At 35.6% G+C, this 22,923-nt stretch overlaps 1 protein-coding gene across 6 annotated transcripts; it reads left to right on the top strand.

The window, feature by feature from the left end:
* Positions 1-278: 278 nt before the first annotated feature.
* LOC143451546 (talin-2-like) lies at positions 279-22,642 on the top strand. Of its 6 annotated transcripts, none has more exons than XM_076952171.1 (52): positions 279-551; positions 1,260-1,357; positions 2,493-2,567; positions 2,706-2,760; positions 2,849-2,916; positions 2,995-3,076; positions 3,373-3,515; positions 3,754-3,881; positions 4,103-4,271; positions 4,462-4,617; positions 4,684-4,862; positions 4,943-5,120; positions 5,191-5,304; positions 5,379-5,487; positions 5,561-5,700; positions 5,846-6,007; positions 6,124-6,291; positions 6,575-6,772; positions 7,017-7,142; positions 7,225-7,356; positions 7,525-7,767; positions 8,218-8,334; positions 8,446-8,580; positions 8,707-8,919; positions 9,569-9,796; positions 9,924-10,043; positions 10,368-10,565; positions 10,651-10,790; positions 10,868-10,961; positions 11,068-11,280; positions 12,071-12,214; positions 12,741-12,902; positions 13,050-13,190; positions 13,267-13,448; positions 13,907-14,054; positions 14,122-14,208; positions 14,584-14,754; positions 15,546-15,617; positions 16,237-16,269; positions 17,178-17,315; positions 17,460-17,684; positions 17,768-17,914; positions 18,787-18,956; positions 19,026-19,209; positions 19,325-19,450; positions 19,584-19,700; positions 19,789-19,974; positions 20,073-20,286; positions 20,369-20,493; positions 20,560-20,685; positions 20,791-21,036; positions 21,793-22,642. In XM_076952171.1, the coding sequence occupies exons 1-52, from the start codon at positions 416-418 to the stop codon at positions 22,027-22,029; spliced, it is 7,698 nt and encodes a 2,565-aa protein (XP_076808286.1). In that variant the 5' UTR covers positions 279-415; the 3' UTR covers positions 22,030-22,642. The 6 variants fall into 6 exon arrangements, with proteins under 6 accessions (XP_076808286.1, XP_076808287.1, XP_076808291.1 ...); XM_076952172.1 differs by having other exon boundaries at positions 21,137-21,916; XM_076952176.1 differs by lacking the exon at positions 15,546-15,617.
* The last annotated feature ends 281 nt before the right edge of the window (positions 22,643-22,923 follow it).

Here is a 22,923-nt window from a genome sequence, read left to right as displayed (position 1 = left end):
TAAACGCTCATTGATATGATGCAAGCTCATTCATATGATGCTGTCATTGTATTACCTAAAGTCAGCACATTACGGCCTTTTTCGGTGATCTTTGGTTTACAAGAAGCTCATAATTTAATAAGTTAGTAAGTCTATAAAACCTTTACATAATTCCAGTACATTGATATTTAATAGTGAGCAAACTTAAGCAACAAATAGCAAAGTTACAGGAACCTCCAAATCCAGCCCAAAGATTTCTATAAAGAATGAGTGTACTGGTAAATTTCAGAAATATATTGACTGTTTTTTAGTGTACAGATGTCGATTATCAGATGGAATTTTATTTAATTATTTGATTGTAAAAACTGTAGCTTTCTGTTTCTTGAAGCAAGCAAAAATCGAAGTCTACCACATACAGTCCGGAACAACAGCAAAGATGGTTAACCTAGCGCTGAAGATTTTAATCAAACATTCCAATGTAACTAAAACAATGCAGTTTGATCCTGCCTGCATTGTGTATGATGCTTGCCGGATTATACGAGAAAAGACACCAGAAGCCCAGCAAGGTCAAGGTAATTGGTTTTATCGCTCTCTAGTCAATGTTGTTATCCATGGGAATAAGACGGATTTAAATACCTGTATTATATTTAAATTTATTGCCCATTTTTTGACTATTGCTCTTTTGAAAATACGGACTTGATTAGAGAGTTATTTAGGAAATGCAGAGTGCCTTCGTCGTCTAGATTCACGTACATTGCGATTGCTTATATATTTAGCAAATTTAATACAGATAGTTTTCCCTCAACTGTAATTTTTTGTTGCCCCAAACTAAAAAGTAGAAAACAGCGATTGGTTACAACTGTGGCCTATATTATGTGAAAGCAATGGCCAATGCCGAAAACGGTTACTCGAGAGCACTGTGTACGGCTACGCGGTACTCGTGCGTTTTTCCTTGTTACTATATATGGTATGCCTTACGTTCATTCATTCGTATCCGCCGTGCTTGAAGCGATATATGGCGCAAGTTAGTCCGCACCAATTCTCAAATATGACGTCTTACAAAACGAGCAGAGCTCAGTTTATTTTTGGCAAACACGATGGAAAATATTGGCGTGTTAGTTTTTGGTTATTTACATGTTTAATTCGTTACTGTAGTACACTTTAGTATTGCACACCGTGAGATACGAAATTATATAATAATTTGTAAAGATAATGCGTCATAAAAAAGTTTTACAAAAATCAAAGACAACTTCAACTTCCGCATTTTTGTTTTGTTTTAGCGCAAGATTACAGCCTTTTTCTGTCTGATAAAGACCCGAAGAAGGGGGTCTGGCTTGAATCAAGGAGACCTCTGGAGTACTACCTGCTGAGAGATGGAGTGAGCATAGTCTATATATAAACGTAGTACTTCGTACTTTAACGTGTACAAAGTTAACTTAACGTATGTGCATTTTTTTAAAAACTGGTGTTTGCTATTGACCAAAGTAAGTTTAAAAATTTTGAGATTTGGAGCAAAATAAGTAATAAACCTACTCCAGCAGGTCATGTCCAATTTTTATTTTCTTTATGCCCTGTCCATTTGCAGCGCCTATTGCACATGTAAATTGTTTTCCTGTCCTTTCATACCGCAATCCTTCGCGTATACAGTGAAAATGTTATTTACTTCGTTCCTAGTCTTTAATTGTTTCGACTCGAATCACGAACAGACACGACCTACGTCTCATTTCACACTCATGTATACTGCCCATGTGACAATAAACTGAAAATGAATGGAGTTTTCTCAACTATAATTTTTACTTACCATCCGTTTATGATATCACAGTAGCATACCGTTAATGCATACCATTCATCGCGACGCATAAAAATGATCTTGACATTGGAAAAAGTCGCTTACAATATCAATACGTTGCTGATATGCAGTAGCAGCGCTGATGACGCAATGCATTCGTGCGCAATTTTTGTCGTCGCATGGAATAGTATCGAATAATAAGATCAAATTTCTTCGTCTCGATTTCAAAAGAAATGCTTGTAAACTATTCGGTGCTGTATGCTGGAATCACAAAAAATAATTCAATACGTTCTGAATACCATACGAATGCTAATTGTGTTGATTTTGTAGTGTTGTAGATTGGTTGTGGGAAGTTCGCCATGCACATTGCTTGCCTAGTTCGCTAGAGCTTAGTTATTGCTAATTTTTGCGTTGTCTGAATTGAAATGTTATCATCAGATTTTACATTTAAACTCAGCATTTCAAGAAGATGCGAATTTGCCATATTATTTTTATTAATTTTATAATTATTGTAACGCATCGTAATTGATAGTACATGTATGAGGTATCTGCACAAACGCCCGAGACGCTGGCAGGCTGCCAGACAAACACGCTGACGAACTTTCGATTGTCATTCCAGAATATCACTTAATTGAGTTTGTAAAAGTTGATTATTATTTTTTCAAAAACTTGCGCCTTCTTTGCTTGTGTAGAAAAATATTTTAATTCGTTCTGTATGTTTTAGGATGTGCTAGAATATAAATTGAAGCATAGACCTTTGAAGGTCCGTACTTTGGATGCTTCAATCAAGACTGTTATGGTTAGTAGTGTTAGTATTCTTGTGATAGTAAATTGTGTTGAGTTTGTAAGTTTTGTTGAGCAACAGCTTTGTTTAACCTTTGTATGAATGTTGATTATGAGTCTGGTGTTTTTGCATGTTCTGTATGTTTTTTTTTAGATTGATGATAGCAACACTGTTGAACAGTTGATGATTACAATTTGCACTAGACTTGGTAAGTTACAAAAATTCCACATGCACAAAAATTTTATAGTTTTATTTGGTTTTTATTCATTGTTGTCAATTATTATTTTGTGGTGTAGGAATTGTTAACCATGAAGAATATTCCCTTGTACGAGATATTCAAGTCGACGATAGTATGCAAAAGAAGGTATGTTGTATGAATTGAATTTCAGTGTAAGGTTGGTAGATGTGTATGTCAACTATGCTGTATAATGTCTATTGACAGGATACCGGAACTTTGTTAAGACCTGGAACCACAGACAGGAAGTTTGAAACTCTGAAAAAGAAATTACATACCGACGATGAATGTATGTGCACACTGATTATTTCTTTGACTAATTGATTTCCTGTGATAGTAATGAAGTTAGTGTTCAATACTCCAATGTAATGTAGTAATTACTATTAGAAAACTTTACTTCAAGTTTTTTACCAAACTGTGTTTGACTGTGATGTTGTTCCATTTTGCTATTAAATTGCTGTTATAAAAACGTATATACTTTTACACTTGGTGTTTGCCTAGTTAGTTTCTATGCAGTGTTTGATGCGCTATGAAGTTGGTCTAACAGCTATCAAAATAGAACAAAAGCATCTTGTTATTTTGTAGTAAACTGGCTTAACCATGGACAGACATTGAGAGAGCAAGGTGTTGAAGACATAGAAACTTTAGTGCTTCGAAGAAAATATTTTTACTCTGATCAGAACGTTGATTCTCGTGATCCGATTCAACTCAATCTTCTCTATGTCCAGGTATTACATTATTTAAAACACAAGCATTTTTATTTACGTAATATATTTTACAAAAATATTCCTTGAGAAGAAGCATTGTACAAAGACTTAACAATAAGTATTTGAAAGAGTATTTGAATAATAAATAATATTGTTGTAGTTTGCTTTTATGCTTTTAATTAACTAGGTTCTTATTTGTTTTTTGTTGCCTTGCAACTCACTGGGTTGCAATCCTTTTTTTGTATTTTGCTGAATTTAGTCCAGAGATGGGATTATCAAAGGACAATATCCTGTGAGTGAAAAGGATGCCATTACATTTGCTGCTCTCCAATGTCAAATTCAGTTGGGTCAACATGATGAAAAGAAACATAAGCCTGGATATATTGAGTAATTTTTTTTCCATGGTTCTGTGTTCTCATGCCATTTACTTTTATACCAGCTGCCTATACTTGTACTGAAGTTACTCTACTGTTTTGCCTGGTATTGTTTCGATAAGTTTTGTTTGATTTATACAAATAAAAATAAAATAAATACTAAGAACATAACTTTCTTGGTGGAAGTAATGAGATCTAATAAAACTAATCTGAATGTAAGCTTTTGTATATCAGATTAAAAGACTTTTTACCAAAGGAATATGCTAAAACACGTGGAATAGAGAAAAAGATATTTGCAGAGCATAAGTTGTTGGAAAATATGAACGAAATCGAATCAAAAGTCAAATATACCAAAAACTGCAGGGATTTGAAGACTTACGGGGTCACTTTTTTTCTTGTTAAGGTATTTGAAGTCAGCTATGTAAAAATGACAGTTAATTTTTAATATTAGTAATTTAAATTTAATAATATTAATTAATTAGTAATTTAATTTTAATATTAGTAATTGTTAAAGTTAGTTTTTAATATTATGTGCATTAAACTAAATGGATAACTGCTGTGAAAATAAACCAATGTTTTTTATACTTGAATAGGAGAAAATGAAAGGTCGCAATAAGCTAGTTCCTCGATTAATGGGAGTGACTCGTGAATCAGTCATGAGGGTTGATGAGAGAACTAAGGACATTATTAAAGTTTGGCCTCTAACTTCCGTAAAGCGTTGGGCTGCTTCACCAAAATCCTTTACCTTGGTTAGAATTAAAAAAATTAGCTTTCTCCTGCTAGTCTTTCTGCCTATCATGATTTTTTGTTGGCAGGATTTTGGTGACTACCAGGATGGCTATTACAGTGTACAAACAACAGAAGGTGACCAGATTGCTCAGTTGATTGCCGGTTATATAGACATCATCTTGAAAAAGAGACAGGCAAAAGATAATTATGGCCCAGAAATGGATGAGGATGCTGCCATGGTTGAAGACGTTGTGTCCCCACACAGGTAATTTGATTACGTTTTCAATGAATTTAACTTTGTATTAGTTTTTTATGTTATGAAGATATGTTTTCATTGTCACATAGAGCACAGCTTGTAGCTATGCATGGTGGATCTGCCGGCTCTTTTCATTCTGGTTCTGTTGCCATGCCTGGCGTGATTCGAAATCCTAACGCCAATCCTGATAGCTATTCGATGGGAGCTATGCAACCCCCTACACAAATTACTACACACAGCAATCTTTCTTATGGTGGACAACCACTGGTAATCACTGTTTTTACCTTATGAATTACGACTACGTGATATGTAATTGTCGTCTTGTTTTTCTTTTCAGACTGCTGCCCAGCAAGCTTTTATGGGGAATATTGAACACGGTTTTAATGCTTGTCGTGCTGCTCATGAAGGTTTTAACAGTAAAGCAAACCTACCACCACTAGGCTCAGATGCTGTGAGTTATGAGAATTTTAAATTATGTGGTTTTATGATCTTGCTTTGTGTCCGTAATGTAAGAATGTATTCAAGGCATCAAAACAGTGGAAGTTAAATGCAATTGAAGAGAATCGACACAACATTCAATCCAATCTTGCCGCCATTGATGCGGCAACTGCCACGGTTATTACAAAAACATCAGGTTAGTTGAGTTGCGTTTACATTTGGTTTCATTTTGTTGCAGAAAATGTGTTTTCACGGTTTGTAATGTTTAGGTGATCCAAAAGAGACAAATTACACGATGGTTGGGTCAGCAGTAACAACTATCTCCTCAAACCTTAATGACATGACCAGGGGCTTGCGACTAATGGCTGCTCTACTTGAAAATGATGAGGATGGAGACAACTTGATGAAGGTGTGAAATATTTTTGTTTATACTGATTTCCAAATACACTTAATTACTAGATAAATAATTAACTAACAAAATGATTTTTTCATATTTTAGATCCTGTTTTATTTTTTTTAGCATTTTAGCAAAAAAAAGTGCTTCTATTTTGCAGGCAGCACGGGACTTAACTGCAGCAATTAATGATCTGCTCAAGGCGGCCCAGCCGAATAGTGGTGAACCACGCCAAAATATTTTGGGTGCAGCCGGTAAAGTTGGAGATGCAAGTCATGACATTCTTAAATATATTGGAGAAGGTGGTGATGACCAATTCCAGGTATGTGTTAGTTGTACAAAATGGTATGAACAGAACTGATATGTATTTAATTTTTCGAAATTAAAATGAAATATTGCAATATTTTTCTTGTTTTTCTAGTATTTCTTGTTTTATAGGATATACTCATGAATTTGGCAAAAGCTGTGGCAAATGCTACTGCTGCACTTGTTTTAAAAGCAAAGGCAGTTGCAAGTCGCAACAATGACCAACCGACACAAAATCGAGTTATTGCCAGTGCCACACAGTGTGCTCTTTCCACTTCTCAACTCGTTGCATGTACAAAGGTAAACTCAGATTTATATAAATTTTATTACGGCATAAAATGCACTGGAAAAAATTGTGATATTTTTTTAAGTAGGCTTAGTTTGTCAGCTAAACATATTAGTATTTGACATCTATAACCGTTTAGTATTGAGATGTTCTGAATTACTATAAAGTCAAACTGTGTGTTTTCTAAAATAAGCCCTCACTCAAAAATAAGCAATGGTGGTTTGATTTGGCGGCGTCTTAGTCAGTGACTCAATGGAAGTTGACGTTTTTAATATAGAAACTGCAATTTATTTACAGGTTGTTGGCCCTTCCATAAGTAACCCAACATGCCAGGAACAATTGATTGACGCTGCACGTGAAGTATCGCAGGCTGTTGATGGCTGTGTTGAAGCATCACAACTTGCTACTAATGATCCTGATCTTATGCGGGCACTTGGAGATGCTGCCACTGGTGTTGGAAAAGCTTTGAATGACTTAATCAACCACATTAAACTTGTAAGAACGAGTCTGCGAAGACTAAACAGTTTTTCTGCAGGTTTAGGTTATTATGGGTATAGTCATTAGTCATACTGGTTTAGATTAACAACACCCTAAATTTTGGAATATATACAATTATACGGTACATTGCATATGTTGTAAATGAATATCTAAATATCTGCATCTAAAATAAATATCTTCACAACTGTAGTATGTCAATTTGTAAATTTAGTTACGCATTTTTATAACAATATTCTTGCAGGGATCTGGCCAGAATGGAGAAAAGTATGATGACCAGTGTGAAGCAATTCTAAATGCAACAGATAAATTGTGCAATAGCATGGGCAATGCAACTGTAATGGTTAAACAAGCACGGCTTTTGGGTCAAGTATGTCTAATATTGTAGATGCAAAAAAATAGTTGCATTATCTGATAAAAACGATACTAAATTATTATTATTCTTGCTTTAGGCAACTTCTGATCTTGTGAATATGTTAAAACTGGAAGCAGAAGAGGATGATGATGAAGAAACCCGGAAGAAATTGCTTGCAGCAGCCAAACTACTTGCTGATGCAACCGCAAAAATGGTCGAAGCTGCTAAGGTGGTTTGCTTGTGACAAGTTAGACAAAATTTCTTCGCAATGAGAATCACATACTGAGTTCACCAATTGCAGTTTTAAAAGCACTTTTTCATTAATCAGTATAAATTTTGATTTGATGCACATGAGCAACATGTAACATGTTTAACGTTGTTTATTTATTATCTTCAGGGAGCAGCGAACAATCCGCATGATTCCCAACAACAACAAAATCTCAAATCTGCTGCAGAAAATCTTCGTACTGCGACCAATGCTGCTACACAGAATGCCCTTCGCAAGAAGCTTGTTCATCGCCTTGAAGCATCAGCAAGACAAGCTGCTGTAGCTGCAACTCAAACCATTGCAGCAGCAAATGCAGCAGAGCCATATAACACCAATAAAGCTGGACAGAATCAGCTTGTTGCTCATGGCAAGGTATACGTTCATTTGTCATACTTTTGGAATTTATGATAGTTAAATGCTTGCTATATGGTTTGGATTTGACTAGTTCAGGTCCTATAATTGAAGGTAATAAGAAACAATGATTTTTTTCTTTTTGTTTCTATGCCATATTAACGTCATAATTTGCTAATGAAAACAACAACTTAGTACACTACCATATGAAAAAGATAGATGTTGTCTGAACCGTGTTAATCAAATTTTAAAGTTAAATAAGAAACAGAATGTAGTTTGGCACTCGGAAGGTTAACTTTGTATTTTTCGACACGAGCTTTCGCAAGCATAAACTTGCTTCTTCATGCATACTGTGAAATGTTTTCATGTGTCGAAAAATATAAAGTTAACCTTAAGAGTGCTAAACTATATCCTGTTTCTTATTTAAGTGAAAAAGATTATTCACTAAATAGTTTGTCATCTTATTTTCAGGCCCTGCAGCAAGACCACGTTCCTCGTTTACTTCAGGGAATACACGCAGCATATGAAGATCCTGATAATACTTCTGCTCAGCAAAATCTTATAAATGCGTCAAATGACTTTGTGCTAGTAATTATTATTCTACTTTCTGATAACAATTTGTTTATTGTTTTTTTTACAATGTTTATATGTATAGAAGTTTCAAGTATTTTTAGTTACATTACTTATTTCTGTTTTCAGCCAGGAACCAAAATGGTTGGGTACTCAAAGGCTGTGGTGCCCACTGTTAGTGACCAATCCACTGCACTACAGCTTGCTAATTGCACGAAAAAATTGGCTTTATCCATTGCTGAGCTTAAAACTGCTGCTGTCAAGGTTTGGTTTTGTTAAATATTCCCTTTTATGGAATGTTTCTTGGTATTTCAGTATTTATCTCTTAAGGTGATTACGTTAATCTTTTCTGCATTATGGCATGCCTAATCCATACTAATGCATTTTAAGGCTAGTGAAGTGTGTGGACCAAGTGGTATAGATGCTGCTTTGGAATCTGTTCGTGGTTTGGATCGTCAACTTTCTGATTACTGCAATGATGCTAAAAATGGAAAATTGCAGTCTCTTCCAGGACAAAGTATGAAATCATGTGCACAAGATCTGGGAGCCACGTCTAAAACTGTTGGTGGTTCAATGGCCCAACTGCTTACAGCAGCTGCTCAGGTACAAAGTAATGAATCTTATTAATTAAGATTAGCCTACTAGGTTACTGTGACAAACAGTAGCCTTTGTGGTCCATTTATCTCAAGGAGTTTAGTGACACTAATTGTTTTTGTAACACTGGTTCCTTTTTTTGTTACCTGTCCAATCGCTCTGTAATCTCTAACTGCGGGATCGTGAAAGCCAACACTTTGTCCTTAAATATTATGGAGACATTATGTAAATATGACCTAAGATAGGCCCAACTTACTCGATACTCGATTACTTGTGTTCTACATTTAAGTCAGCTATAACTAAACTTATCGCTTACCTGAAAGGTCCTATTCAGTATGAAGGCACGACTAAACTTCATCATCTGTGGATCAAACAGAATTTTGTAGCTGCCCAAAAATTATGATTTGTCCATAATTATAATACTGTAATTGCATACATTGCAAGAAATATTTTGAAAAAGTCTTTACATGGTGTAGAGTGTACACGGTGATAAGTCTGTGAGATAAGATTTACCTGTGTAAGTATTAGGTTCACACTTCAATAGTCAAGCGCTGTTGAATTTATTTTATGTGGGGATTGCACATCATCCAAATTTAGTATTTTTAAACACATAGTTATCATCATTAACCTTTATTCTGTAATTTCATATTAACTTTAGGGAAACGAAGACTACACAGGCATGGCTGCTCGTGATACTGCAAATGCTCTTGGAACACTAGTTGCTGCAGCTCGAGGTGTATCAGCCAATCTACCAGATCTTGATTCTCAACTGCATTTGCTAGAGACTGGTCGTGATGTTATGGATAAATCAGTAAATTTGATGCAAGAAGCTAAGGTCGCTGTTCATGATCCAGAAAATCCAGAGAATCGACAAAGGCTTGCACAAGTATAAAATTCATTGTAGATCTGATATAGTGTAAATCTATGCTAATTTCTTGTAGAAACCATTATTTTAACATTGATGAAGCATTGGTTGTCCGAGATCGAATAGAAAACACTGGAGTCTTTCACAGGTGGCCAAGGCAGTATCACATGCATTAAATAATTGCATCAATTGTTTACCTGGTCAGCGGGATGTTGATGAAACCTTGAAGAACATTGCTGAAAGTAGCAAACGACTACTTTCCAATCAGGTTTACTTCTGAAACGTTATAGTGGTGATTTATATTCTTCTATTCATTTCTATCTTTCATTTCTTACTATTTCTCTTCCTATGAACTTCTTTTCCTGAAAGTATGTTGAAGAAGTTATAATGCGTAATCATTCCTATTCACGCTTGAAATCTGTAAAGTTGCAAGGAAAGGTAGTAATGGGTTACATATTTAAATGTACAAACTCTTGTTTTCTCTGCCATTTTTTTCATAGTTTGCCATGTTCATGTTTTCTATTTGTTGCATAATTTAACTACTGTAAGATAAAAGGTTTTTGTTTTGTGAAATAAGAACTGTCTTGTGTAGTTTCCAACAACATCCACCAACTTCCAAACTGCTCAATCCCAGTTAAACAAAACAGCGGAGGACTTAAATATTGCAGCCAATGACCTGGTTGGCGCATGCCGTGGCACACCCACTGAACTTGCTGCTTCAAGCTCCAACTACAATGATCGTTTTACAGATTTGTTAAATGCTGGGCTGAATGTCGCTGGCCAGTCAAGGGTGAAATTACTGATTAAATTTAAATGAATTTCATATGGCAAAAATGGTTTTTTTGTGATATAGCAAATAAAAGTTTTTTTTTTAGGATCGTGAAGACCAAAATCAAGTTGTAGGTAACTTGAAAAGCATTTCAATGGCATCAAGCAAGCTTCTATTGGCCGCTAAAGCCTTATCTGCTGATCCAGGCGCACCAAATGCGAAAAACCAACTTGCAGCAGCTGCTAGGTAAATTCAGGTCTTAAACTTGCTGTCATCTGCTGAAAATGTTAAGTTTTCATATCTCTGGTTTGTTTTCACTACAGAGCTGTAACGGAAAGCATCAATAACCTAATAACTCACTGCACACAGACTGCTCCTGGGCAAAAAGAATGTGATAATGCACTTCGTCAACTAAAGGTTTTTTTCCTGTTTTATCGAAACGTCTTATCAAACATTTTGCTCTGAAATTTTATGCATTGATATACATGAAAAGCCATGTTTGTGACCAAACAAAATATTTCAGACGGTTAAAGAGATGCTGGAGAATCCAAATGAACCAGTAAATGATTTCTCTTATTTTGATTGTTTGGAAAGTGTAATGGATAATTCTAAAATGCTTGGGGAATCAATGAGTGGAATTACACAACATGCAAGAGCAAGCGAACTTGAAAGTTTTGGTGAAGCCGTGACTGCCACTCAAAAATCATTGATTGGCCTAACTGAAGCGGCTGCACAGGTATAAGTTTTTGAGTGAATAGATTAATTATAAGCCCACAGTTGTCAGTGTAAGCTAACAGTGCATGCCTAGTCATTAGAGATGTCAAAGTTGACCGTGGGCTTGATTCTATTTTACTCTCAGGTTAGAACCAACTCCTAAATACAGAATTGAATTTTGCACAAACAGTCAAACACGCATCGGCACTAAGTTTTTCCAAATTTGATAAATTATATTATTTATCTATGCATGAATGCTTGCATTCTATCAGTGAAGTTAGAAAACATGCAACTATATTTCCAAGTGGAATATACATATGAAGGCACATGCAAAGTATTATCTATGAAAACAAACTTCTGCATACCATTCAAGCATTACAATTAACAAGTATCAAAAATCTTGCTTCAAGGCATTTGTATATCAATCTGAACGAAACAATGCATATTCATTAGCCTCACGAAACCTTCAACATTTTGCTGCAAGACCAGTGTTATTTATTTGCATTATCCTAAGACTAATATTTTTTATAATCCTTCATGCAAATGTGCATTTTTTAAGCAATGGCAAGGGTAAATAAAATAGAAACAAAAAGGTAAATTAAATGATTAAAATTTACAAATTCCACACTTCTCTAGAGGAAAATGTTGAAATTGTTGCAGAAAAAATTGTCTATTTTTTACAGTAAAGCTAGGCTTGTACTTGATGCTTTAAGCAAGTGGTAGACTTAGACAATGGAATCAAATTGATTTTTTGAACTACTAATTTTGGTATTTGTACTGTTATCGACATCCAATATTTAATTTGACGATAGGCTGCTTATTTGGTGGGCATTGCTGATCCGAACAGTGAAGCAGGAACGCAAGGGTTGGTAGATCAAACACAATTTGCTAGGGCAAATCAAGCTATTCAGATGGCATGTCAAAGTTTGATCGATCCTTCAAGCAACCAGACACAGGTACGATTAAGTTATTTAATGTGTTCTACTGGGGACGTGTTGTTTGGGGAATATTTCAGTCTGTTTCCGCTTCAGTCCTCGAGATCAATGATATTTGGAACATTAATTGGGTTTGTGTTAAAACCGCAGACAATTACCGTAATTACAACTTTCAGTGGTTTTTATTTTATTATTGCAGGAGAGTTTGCTTATTAATAAATCCAGCCATTTTTTTCCATGTACTTCATGGGGGAGGAGGAATGAAATTTTTACATTAAAATTATGTCGGTTAATAAATACAAACTCTGCTTTATAAATCAATTTGCAATCCTCACTAGTAAAACCTCACTATCACAACTGTAATGTGCTAGGGTAATTCCCAGGCTAAAAAACAACACCAACCATGCTGGCCGATGATTGATGTTAACAGGTTTTGTAAAGCCCTACGTAAGAGTCTAACGAAATCAGAGAAATTTTTTTGACCCCTCCTTTAGCATTATATCAGTGTTTTATGAAATTTTATGCATGATTCGAAACCATTTTTAAGGTTCTCTCTGCTGCTACTATTGTTGCCAAACACACATCAGCTTTGTGCAATGTCTGCCGTGTTGCTTCAAACAAAACTACAAATGCAGTTGCAAGGAAACACTTCGTTCAGTCAGCTAAAGAAGTTGCAAATGCCACGGCTAATCTTGTACACACCATAAAGGTAATTTTCTATCATAGAGTAGTTACTGTCTAACTGTGTTAGTTTTTGTATTTTATTAGATTCAGATTGTTGATTAGTGTAATTTGACACTTCTGTTATAAACAATTTTCTTTTTTGTTTGTCTTTCTAAAAACATTGTTGCTTCAGGCACTGGATGGCAATTTTTCAGAAGAAAATAGAGCGAACTGTGCTCATGCAACTAAACCATTAACTGATGCTGTTGAAAGTTTAACTACATTTGCCTCAAATGCTGAGTTTGCCAGTGTTCCTGCCAAAATAAGTGATGAGGTAGTTAAAGTAGTAAATTTTCTGTAAGATATATTCAGTTTTAAATGAATTTATTTTTCCTTGTTTATAACTTCAGGCCCGAGAAGCTCAAAAGCCAATCATAGAATCTGGACAACAAATGCTTGAAAGTTCTAGTGAATTGATAAAGACTGCTCGCCTATTGGCTAACAATCCCAAAGATCCCCCAACATGGCAAGTTATGGCTGGACACTCACGGGTTGTCTCAGATTCCATTAAAAAACTGATTGCCAACATCAGGTACCTTTGTGTTTTTATAATTTTCTTCATGATTATCTTTCAGTCAACTTTTCCACATTTGTTTCATTTTCCATCCCACAAAAAACTCATCTCATTATTACAGAACTAACATATAATTGTTGCTGGCAATGAAGACCATGTAGATGTAGGGTGTAGGGTTATCGACGTCTATTGCCCTGTTAGTTCCAAACGTGATTTTTTATAGTTCAAGGACTGTAAATTCATTGAAAATTTGGAAGTAAAATGTTTAGAACGAAGGGTTATTCAAATAATAAATATTTGAGTCAAGAACCTAAAAATCATTTTATTTGCAGTCGTTTTGAGTTATGCTTAACATATAAACAAATGAAAGATTATATTAACAATATGATCATATGAGTGAGATAGTGGATCCAGAATCAATTGTAAAAATTTCATGGACCAACTTGTTTTCAAAAAGAATACTATGTTTGAAACAGAGACAATGCACCAGGCCAAAAGGAGTGTGATGATGCCATTCAAGCAATTGATGATTCAATTAAGCAACTTAATCAAGCTTCTCTCTCTGCTATGGATCAGGCTTTGCCTCCTAGAGGGGACAATACACTAAATGGGTTCCAGGCAATGGTAAATTTATTTTACAATAACTGACTGGTCGGTGGGATATGCTAGTAACATTGTTCTCCATCTTAAGGTTGTGGATACTGTGAATCAGATCGGTACGTGTATCGATCCCCTTGCAAATGCTGCTAAAGGTGATGCTGCACAGCTTGGCCGCCAGGTGATATATCATGTGTGACATACAATACACAGTGACAGTGTGTGTAAATTTTAAAACTTTTGATCACTGACTTCAATGAGAATTGTATAAGCAATTAAACAGGCATTGGTTTAGGTTGACCGATAGATAGATTGATTTAGTTAGTAGGTGCCAAAGCTGTGAAGTACATTAAGTATAGTGCATACATCTGGGCAGTCTATGTTGCTGTTACATTAACAAGGTGTATCGTACATTTGACTTTGTGACAAACACACATGGCGCTAATTTACTATATTTTAGACTACAGAACATGTTTTTTTCATAATTTCTGCCAAACGTTTTATTGGATGTTGAAAATGAATTACTTGCAAACATAATTGCTTTGTTGTTTAAAAGGTTGCTCAAATGGGTAATTATTTTGAACCTTTAACCAATGCTACAATTGGTGCTGCTTCAAACTCAGTGAATCATCAACGTCAAATGGATATTCTTGACTATAGCAAAACTCTTGCTGAGTCTGCATTACAGCTGATGTATGCAGCTAAGGAAGGAGGAGGAAATCCAAAGGTATGAATATGACCATGGGTAATAATGTCATATATGTATAATACATTAAGAAATGTATGATATTGCTGCTTGCAGTCAACTAACATAGTCAGGTCATGAATGGCTTGTTAAGTCAATAATAATTAATGTCTGCCATAAGAAAAATAGTTTTGTCTTGCATAATCGATTTTTCATGGCCTGCGAAAAAGCCTGTGCTTGGGAAATTGAAAAATGTGTTTCCTGGATAAATGGAACTTGAAAGCCCTGGCTAGTAATGCATTTTGCCTGCAATTTGATTTCACCAAAAGTGGTTGACCTAAAAATTACAGTTAATGTATACGATGATACTGCTTTGTAAGTAAGCTTAGTACATATATCAGAACGTGTATAACTTTGGTGAGTCAACAGTAAAACTGACACAAGCAATACAAGCCCTCATGAAATTTACCATTAACGGTCCGTAAGTTCAGTTTTTTTTTTAATTGTTTCTACCCATCTCTTCATTTTTATCTCCCACACACACAAAATTGTTTATGTGCCAAAACCATACTCATTCATGGTATAAAAGCTTTCAATGTATATTCCAGATTTTCCACAATTTTATTGACCGAAACAGTTGGAAGTGTTTATTTTCTTTTTGATCTGTTTATTTTCTTACAATGTAAAGCAAACTTTATTCTTGATATAGATATTGTATAAAGCTTAAACATTAATATGTTTGGTCAGTCTGTACTGGTAGTCGGCTGGTTGCATGTTGCTAGTCTTACAATTTTGTTTTTTTTCTGTTTATGTATCTGTATTTGTACTACAAGGATCCACAACTACACATGCACAATAATGCAACTGGCGAATTTGTTCGTCACGACTCTAACCACCGATTGCCGGTGTGTACATTTTGATGCTTCTGTAATGCAAACACTGGTTTATGATTGAGATTGCTTTAAACATGTCTATTTACCTTATTTGTAGTAGGAATCTTTCACCAAAGTAATGCTTCACTTTTACAGTACTTTTCGTAAAGCAAATAATCCTGCCTGGATATCATTTAACAGTTGAATTGCATCACTATTTACTTTGCTGTAGCTTCATTTGACAAAAATTGCTTGAATATCTGCTTCTGCTTTATTGATTGCATGTAATAATTAGAATGTGCTTAAATAAAAAACAATAATTGAAAAAAAATTTTATAATCGCAACCATTTTTGGAAGCTTTAATTTGCTGAAAGTTTTTTTAAAATCATCCTTCCTAAATAAAACTTTTAAACAGTAAGAATGCATAGTTATGCTGTGAAACATATTTAAAATTTAATTAATTTTGAACAACATTTTGCATGTTGTGTACCACTTGTTTATGCAGCAACTACTTTTCCTTTTGATTAACATCAAAACAATTGATTTAGATATATATTTTGTTATATGTAGGACTTACGTTTTATGCTCCTGTAGAATAAATTATGTTGCAGTTTAATGGGCATTTATTAAATTATTTTTGCTTTTTCCCAGCCAACAAAATTACCTTCTTCTGGACTTAAAAAGGTTATGTATATATGGATTTTTGACTGTATGTTATTTTAGAATGTGTTTTATGTGTGATCTTATACATGTTTTTAATTAATAATTTGGTTGGGGTTATCGTCTGGGCTTTATTTACATTGCTGTTGGAAATTGTCCATGTAGTGTTGAGTTTAATTGACAATCTTGCCTGATAGTTTAATATTTGAAATGCTGCCCGGAGCAACATATGTTGTATTTTCCCACATTTTTTTGTAGCGTTTGAAAGTTTCAGACTTGTTACATTTTTGCATATTGGGGTTTTGGTTTCTGTATCACTCACGGAAATTTCATAATTAGCAAAACAAACAACAAGTTGTGCTTGGGTTTGAACCTTTTTGGCAGGACCACGCATTAACAAGGTCACAGTTTGTGTTTGGCAGTCAATGTGTTATTTTTTAGTAACATTTTTCTATGTTGAAAACACACACAACGAGGGTGTTTTATTTTGTTATGGAATTTTTATTGTCTATATCACAGCAGCTACATTTTCATAGAATAGTTTGATAAGTTAAAAGCATAATTTGCAAATACACGGCCACCTTACTGCTGCATGCTTTTCAAACAACCCTCAGTCCTTATGACTAACCTAAACTTTGTTGTTGAATTATGCACTTTGTAGAAAATGTATATGAGCTAGAGATCACAGGTTTGTTAACAGCAAATATTTTTAATTGTGCATGGTAGTTCCTAGCTTTAAAGTTCTAACCAACCGTTTGTGGTGTCAGTACTAATGCTTTACCCTGCAATATCTAAGAGCATACTATACCAATGCCGTTGTTAAGTGAAAAATGTTAGAATTATAAAGACTGTCTTATAATGGGAAATTAGTTTATGGAAATATGTATGAAATTCACTTTTAAGCGCAATTAATGTTTGTTTATCTGAAATAGGCTGACAACACGCATGAGGCAATAGAAGAAGCAGCAGAAGCTACCAAGGAAGCTATTGAAGATCTTCTTAAATCAGTCCAAGAAGCACCTGAAGCTGTCATGAGTGGAATGATTGACACAATTTCTGGCGCAACTGAGGTTGTTTTTTGGCGCAGTTGCATTTAATACTGAACATTATAAAAATATTATCAAAACGCCGATCATTATGCAGTGAATCAGTAGTAGTAGTAGTAGGAGTAGTCAAGCATTGCACGTTGCTGTAATTGCATGCGGTTATTACAGATTTTGGATAGAAATGTTCAACCAGATGAGCAAGACACGTTTGCCCACTACCAAACCAATATTGTTGAAAGATGCAGAGCAATTGTTGTTGCTAGCAGTGACATGGGCATGGCGATGAATAACAGACCAGAAGAACTTGCACCGTTAGCTAAGAAAGTTACTCAGGAATACTCTGCACTTGCAAATGATGGTGCATATGCCGTCGCTCTTGCTGATTCAGAAGAAGTAAGACGTATTTCATACAAATAAAATTATTAAGTCACACTTCACACCTGTTGACGTGTGGATTTTGCTCTTATTATTTCCAGGTAAGCTCTCATATCAAACGAAGCATACAGGACTTGGGTGAGGCCTGCAAGGACTTGATGAATACATCTGGTATGGTACAAAGTGATCCGCGCGATCTTCATGCCAAGAAACAACTCAGTGATGCTGGCCGTAATATCAAAGAGAAGGTTAGAAAACATTTTCTGCTGCTAACTTATTTACTGTCAAGCTGAAATAATTATTGCCATGCACCCGTCACATTATGTCTCTCTATCTTGATATTATTTAACCTTATCCTGACACCCACATGCGAAATTATGCTAAACCGTAATGTTTTTTGTTTTGCCCAAAGATATTGGACCCATGAAATTCAAATTTATCTTATTGATTACTTAACCAAATATGCAATTTCTTAGTACACCTGTAGAAGCAAGCTTATGTTTGCGATAGCTCATATAGAAAAACCAAAAATAAAGTTAACCTTCTGAATACCAACGTATGTCTTGTTTTTATTTTAATCAAATAAATAATTTATAAAGCATTCGTGTAAACCAATGAGTATCTATAAGAAGTTGGTCAGCCCGCAGTCTCACAATGCACACGGCCTTAATGCTTCATCATTATTTCAGTTTCAGAATTTGCATTTTTGTATTGAGTCCCACAAGGTTAATTTAGCAATTGTAGAAACATGTTTTTTTAATGCTCAAGTTCTTGAAGTGAATGCACATCATTTTAGTGCTGTGATAATAACCTAAGTCTACTTCTCAGTTTGAAAATTGCACTGTGTAGTTGCTGCAATTTCCTCTGGCAATGACACCTGCCATACAATGAAACATTTTGGTAGAATGGAAGCCACAGTATGATTATGACTAGAAATCCATACTGAACTAGACACTTGTGAAGTGCATGCAATAAGCACTTCATAGTATGATTGATGTAGTACCGTGGGATGTGCTGGGTGTACTTACTGTACTTTATTTAGTGGGGGTCTGTATAAGTTCATTTGGCGTAAATGAGCCAAACAATTTTTCAATGAAAATTCTTTTTAAAAAATCTGTAGGTTTCTTATGTAATGTCATCACTGCAACAAGGTGGAAGAGGCACACAGGCATGTATTAATGCTCACACACAAGTCCAGGGCATCATTGGTGACCTTGATACAACCCTTATGTTTGTTTCGTCCGGTGCATTGAATACTGATGCTGATACGGAGTCTTTTGCTGATCATAGGTATACTGTTTGTTTTTCGCTTAGGTATGATGAACACAGTTTTAATAAGTGCCACGACCGTTTTTGTAGAGAAAAAATACTTTCAACCGCTAAGGCCTTAGTAGAAGACACAAAGCAACTTGTTGCTGGAGCAGCAAGTGGTCAAGAAAAATTAGCTGCTGCTGCACATTCTGCATCTTCCACGATTAACAAATTAGCCGATGTTGTAAAACGTGGAGCAACCAGTCTTGGCTCTGACGACCCAGACACACAGGTTTGTTGTTGCATGTCATTGCTTAGGATTTCTGACAAAACCTCTAAAACAATATCGAGAGATGATCAATTTTTTTTGAAATTTAGATGTTGAAATGCTTTCTGTGTTTTATTAGGTTGTGTTGATTAATGCAGTCAGAGATGTGGCTTCAGCACTTGCTGACCTGATAAACGCAACCAAAGATGCCTCTGGTAAATCGTCATCGGATAATGCTATGTTCCATCTTAAAGCGTCAGCAAAGGTATTAAGACGAATAATTGTCTCATATTAGCGGTATAAATTCAGTGAATGTCGGTGAGGTGAAACTAGATTTTGTGTGTGCTTTACGAGTGGTTATGGCGTTTTATATGATATGCCTCTGTATTTGCATTAAGGCTATGGTGACAAATGTAACTTCATTACTGAAAACAGTCAAGTCAGTTGAGGATGAAGCTGCAAAGGGACCACGTGCTATTGAACAAACCATACATTCAATTAAACAAGAACTCAGGGTAACTTGCTCTTTGGTTATTAAACCTTTTATCTTTGTGGCTAGATGTGTCTGGCTTTATTTTCAGTCCTTGTTATTGAAATATTCAGTGTCTGCAATCAGTGGCCGGTGAAGAGCGTCGAGCGTCACCTGAAGAACTTATTCATATCACGAAGCCCATCACAAGTGCAACCGCAAAAGCTGTTGCTGCTGGAAAGTCCTGCAGACAGGAAGATATGGTCATTTGTGCCAACATGGGCAGGAAAGCTGTCTTTGATATGATTCACATTTGTAGGGTGAGAATCCACACTATTTACGCTGCTCTTACGATCATGTAAATTTGTTCTGTTTTGTGATATATATTGCCTGATTAGTGATTACATACTTTATGTAGGCATCTGCAGCAAATACAGAAGACCCCATTCAGCAACAATCAACACTGAATTTTGGACAAGCTGTTGCAGAATCTTACGCCAGTTTACTTAACAACGTACTCTCCATTAGCCAACAGCCAAATAATAATGACTTGAAGAAAAATTTAATTCCTCTCTCGAAAAATGTAGCTACTGCTGTGAGCAATATGGTACGATCGGGAGAGAGTATGAAAGGTATCAGGGTATTTTTTATGGAAAAATACTGGTGGCGCTGGTATATGTAAAACTTCTTTCAGCTCTTCTTATTAAATTTCAGGTTCTGATTGGGTAGATCCAAATGATCCAAATGTGATTGCGGAACAAGAACTTCTTGCAGCTGCTGCTTCAATTGAGGCTGCTGCTAAAAAGCTTGCACAACTTCGTCCTCGGAAGAAACCAAAAGTAGGACTTGTAAACTATGTGTCCGGATCTGTTGTTCTGATTCATAAGCGCTGATTTGTTTTCCAGCAAGCAGACGAAAATCTTAACTTTGAAGAGCAGATTCTTGAAGCTGCAAAGTCAATCGCAACAGCCACGACGGCATTAGTCAAAGCAGCGTCTGCTGCTCAAAAGGAATTGGTTTTGCAAGGAAAGGTAATACCGTGGTTCACTTTAGTAGTTTTCATTGAAATGCAGAGCAAGCAACAACGTATATTTACATTTCTTGTTTGACTACATCTTTTCATTAACACACTTTAGGTTGGATCCGTGCCTGCACTTAGACATGATGACGGACAATGGTCACAAGGTTTAATTTCAGCGGCACAAATGGTTGCACGAGCAACAGGCAATTTATGTGAGGCAGCAAACCAAGCCGTTCAAGGAGAAGCAAGTGAAGAGAAGTTGGTCACTTCAGCCAAACAGGTTGCTTCATCAACTGCTCAGCTATTGGTTGCTTGCAAAGTGAAAGCTGATCCTAACAGCGAAAACATGAAACGATTACAGGTAATGGCGTTTAATAAACAGCTCATTCTTTTGAATCCCCTGTCTTGTAGCTTACTTAGAAGGAAGCTTCTTTTTAACATTTCTTTAAATTATACAAAAGGCTGCTGGTACTGCTGTTAATCGAGCCACGCATATGTTAGTGGAATCTGCTAAAACAGCTGCTTTTGAACCTGACGAAGAGGTAGAAGTTGACTTAAAACCCGGGCTGGTACAGAGTTATGCTCAGGAAGTGCAAGCCATGGAAATTATTTTGGCCAAAGAAAAGGAACTAAAAGATGCACAAGAGCGCTTAAAAAACATTCGCAAAAAGAAATATAACCCAAGTAACTAGTAACAGCTATCAGGCTCTCCACCCCCTAGCTTTCCCCTTTTTAAGTTCATTTTGAGTTGAAAGCAGATGATAAGCATAGTTATATTAGATTTATTGAGGCTTGATTTAGCATGAATCATCGAATGTTGTGTTATAAATAATCAGTTTTAAGCTTTGATTACTTCAAGATTTATGTTGGTTTCTTAAGAGCTGCCCGCTTTTTGTTTTGAGGTTTTTCTTTGTCTAGTTAGTTATCAGCGTAATACTTTTACGTATTTGCAGAAATCAGGCATTACAAGTCAACTTAAATCAGTGTTACATGGAAACGTTTTACTTTGTAATCAAATGATACTTGCATGAGATTGTTACTTATTTTGAAGTTTTGCTTTTTGTTTTGCATGTTATTTTTTCTCAAATCATCCAATCACAACGACAAACTCTAAAAGATTGCTGGTAATGCTGTAAAACATGCATCCGAAGACCTCGTGAAAGCTGCCAGTGAATCCACGCACTCTGACGAAGAGGTCGAGGTTGTCATAAACGCTCGATTAGTGGGTGGGATCGCACAAGAAATGATGGCACAAGAAGAAATCCTTCGAAAAGAGCGAGAATTGCAATCTGCTCGTCAGAAATTAGCCCAGATTCGCCGCATGAGGTATAAAGACGATTCCGAATCGGATTAAAAACGATAATGCGCACTGGCGGCACTTGTGCCTTTGCGCTAAATTCGCTAGAATGTGCCGGCTAGCACCACGGTGAAGCAATCGGTTAGACAGCAGTATCGCTTTGTACTTTTGAGCTGGGTTATAGTTTCGAGCCTACGTAATTTCATCGGCTTCAAAAAGCTTTTGTATAGTAATATGGCCTAGAAGTCGTATATGTATATTTGTATGTGTGAAGTTTCGCAGAAATTTTCCCGGGGAAGTGTAAAGTATAAAGAGTAGTTTTGTATATATTTTGGCCGCTTGTACAGGCACTGCGCTATCAGAGCACCTGCTCATAATGTTGAGATGACCATTCATTTAGATTTTGTATGTATAATTTAATTTTACAAGAGTTAACGCACGAGTGTTGACACCTTCCTTTTGTGTATTGGGGAATGCTTGGTGAATATTGTTCAGTTTTTCATTTGTTTACTAATCCTTTTTGACACATATTTCAGCTCATACCTAGAACAGGTTTGATCACTCGCCTATATATCGCACTAATTGTTTTGTGATACTTTTGCCTTAATGTCTACTATGTTTGGCAATGCATTGTTTTCGCTACTCGTCACATAAACGGAATATTACGCCATTACTGCGTTATTAGCAATTAAGTGATGCAAATGAAGACTTTAAGTTAATATCACAATACCAAAACGGATTACTGTCAGTGGTCATGGCCTAACGCCCCCCAGAAGTACTCTATTAACTACATATTAGTAAAAATCCTCCAGTACTACCAACTTTTTGTTTATATACTTCAAAAAGCAGTAACTAGGTAATTTTACTGACAAGGTTTTAATTACTACTTTCTATAATCCTAAATGAAGTCAAACATAGATCTTTTATTAATACCGGTAGGCGATTAGGTTT

Source organism: Clavelina lepadiformis, chromosome 4 (genome assembly GCF_947623445.1).
Source record: "Clavelina lepadiformis chromosome 4, kaClaLepa1.1, whole genome shotgun sequence".
NCBI classification, from domain to species: domain Eukaryota; kingdom Metazoa; phylum Chordata; class Ascidiacea; order Aplousobranchia; family Clavelinidae; genus Clavelina; species Clavelina lepadiformis.
This window is presented reverse-complemented; position numbering and strand designations above follow the sequence as displayed.

Excerpts from the sequence above, each read along its gene's own strand:
- LOC143451546 (XM_076952171.1), top strand. The coding sequence starts at position 416 with ATGGTTAACCTAGCGCTGAAGATTTTAATCAAACATTCCAATGTAACT. Across the intron at positions 2,761-2,848 it reads TACAATTTGCACTAGACTTG|GAATTGTTAACCATGAAGAA; the intron begins GTAAGTTACAAA and ends TTTGTGGTGTAG. Across the intron at positions 14,055-14,121 it reads TAAATGGGTTCCAGGCAATG|GTTGTGGATACTGTGAATCA; the intron begins GTAAATTTATTT and ends CTCCATCTTAAG.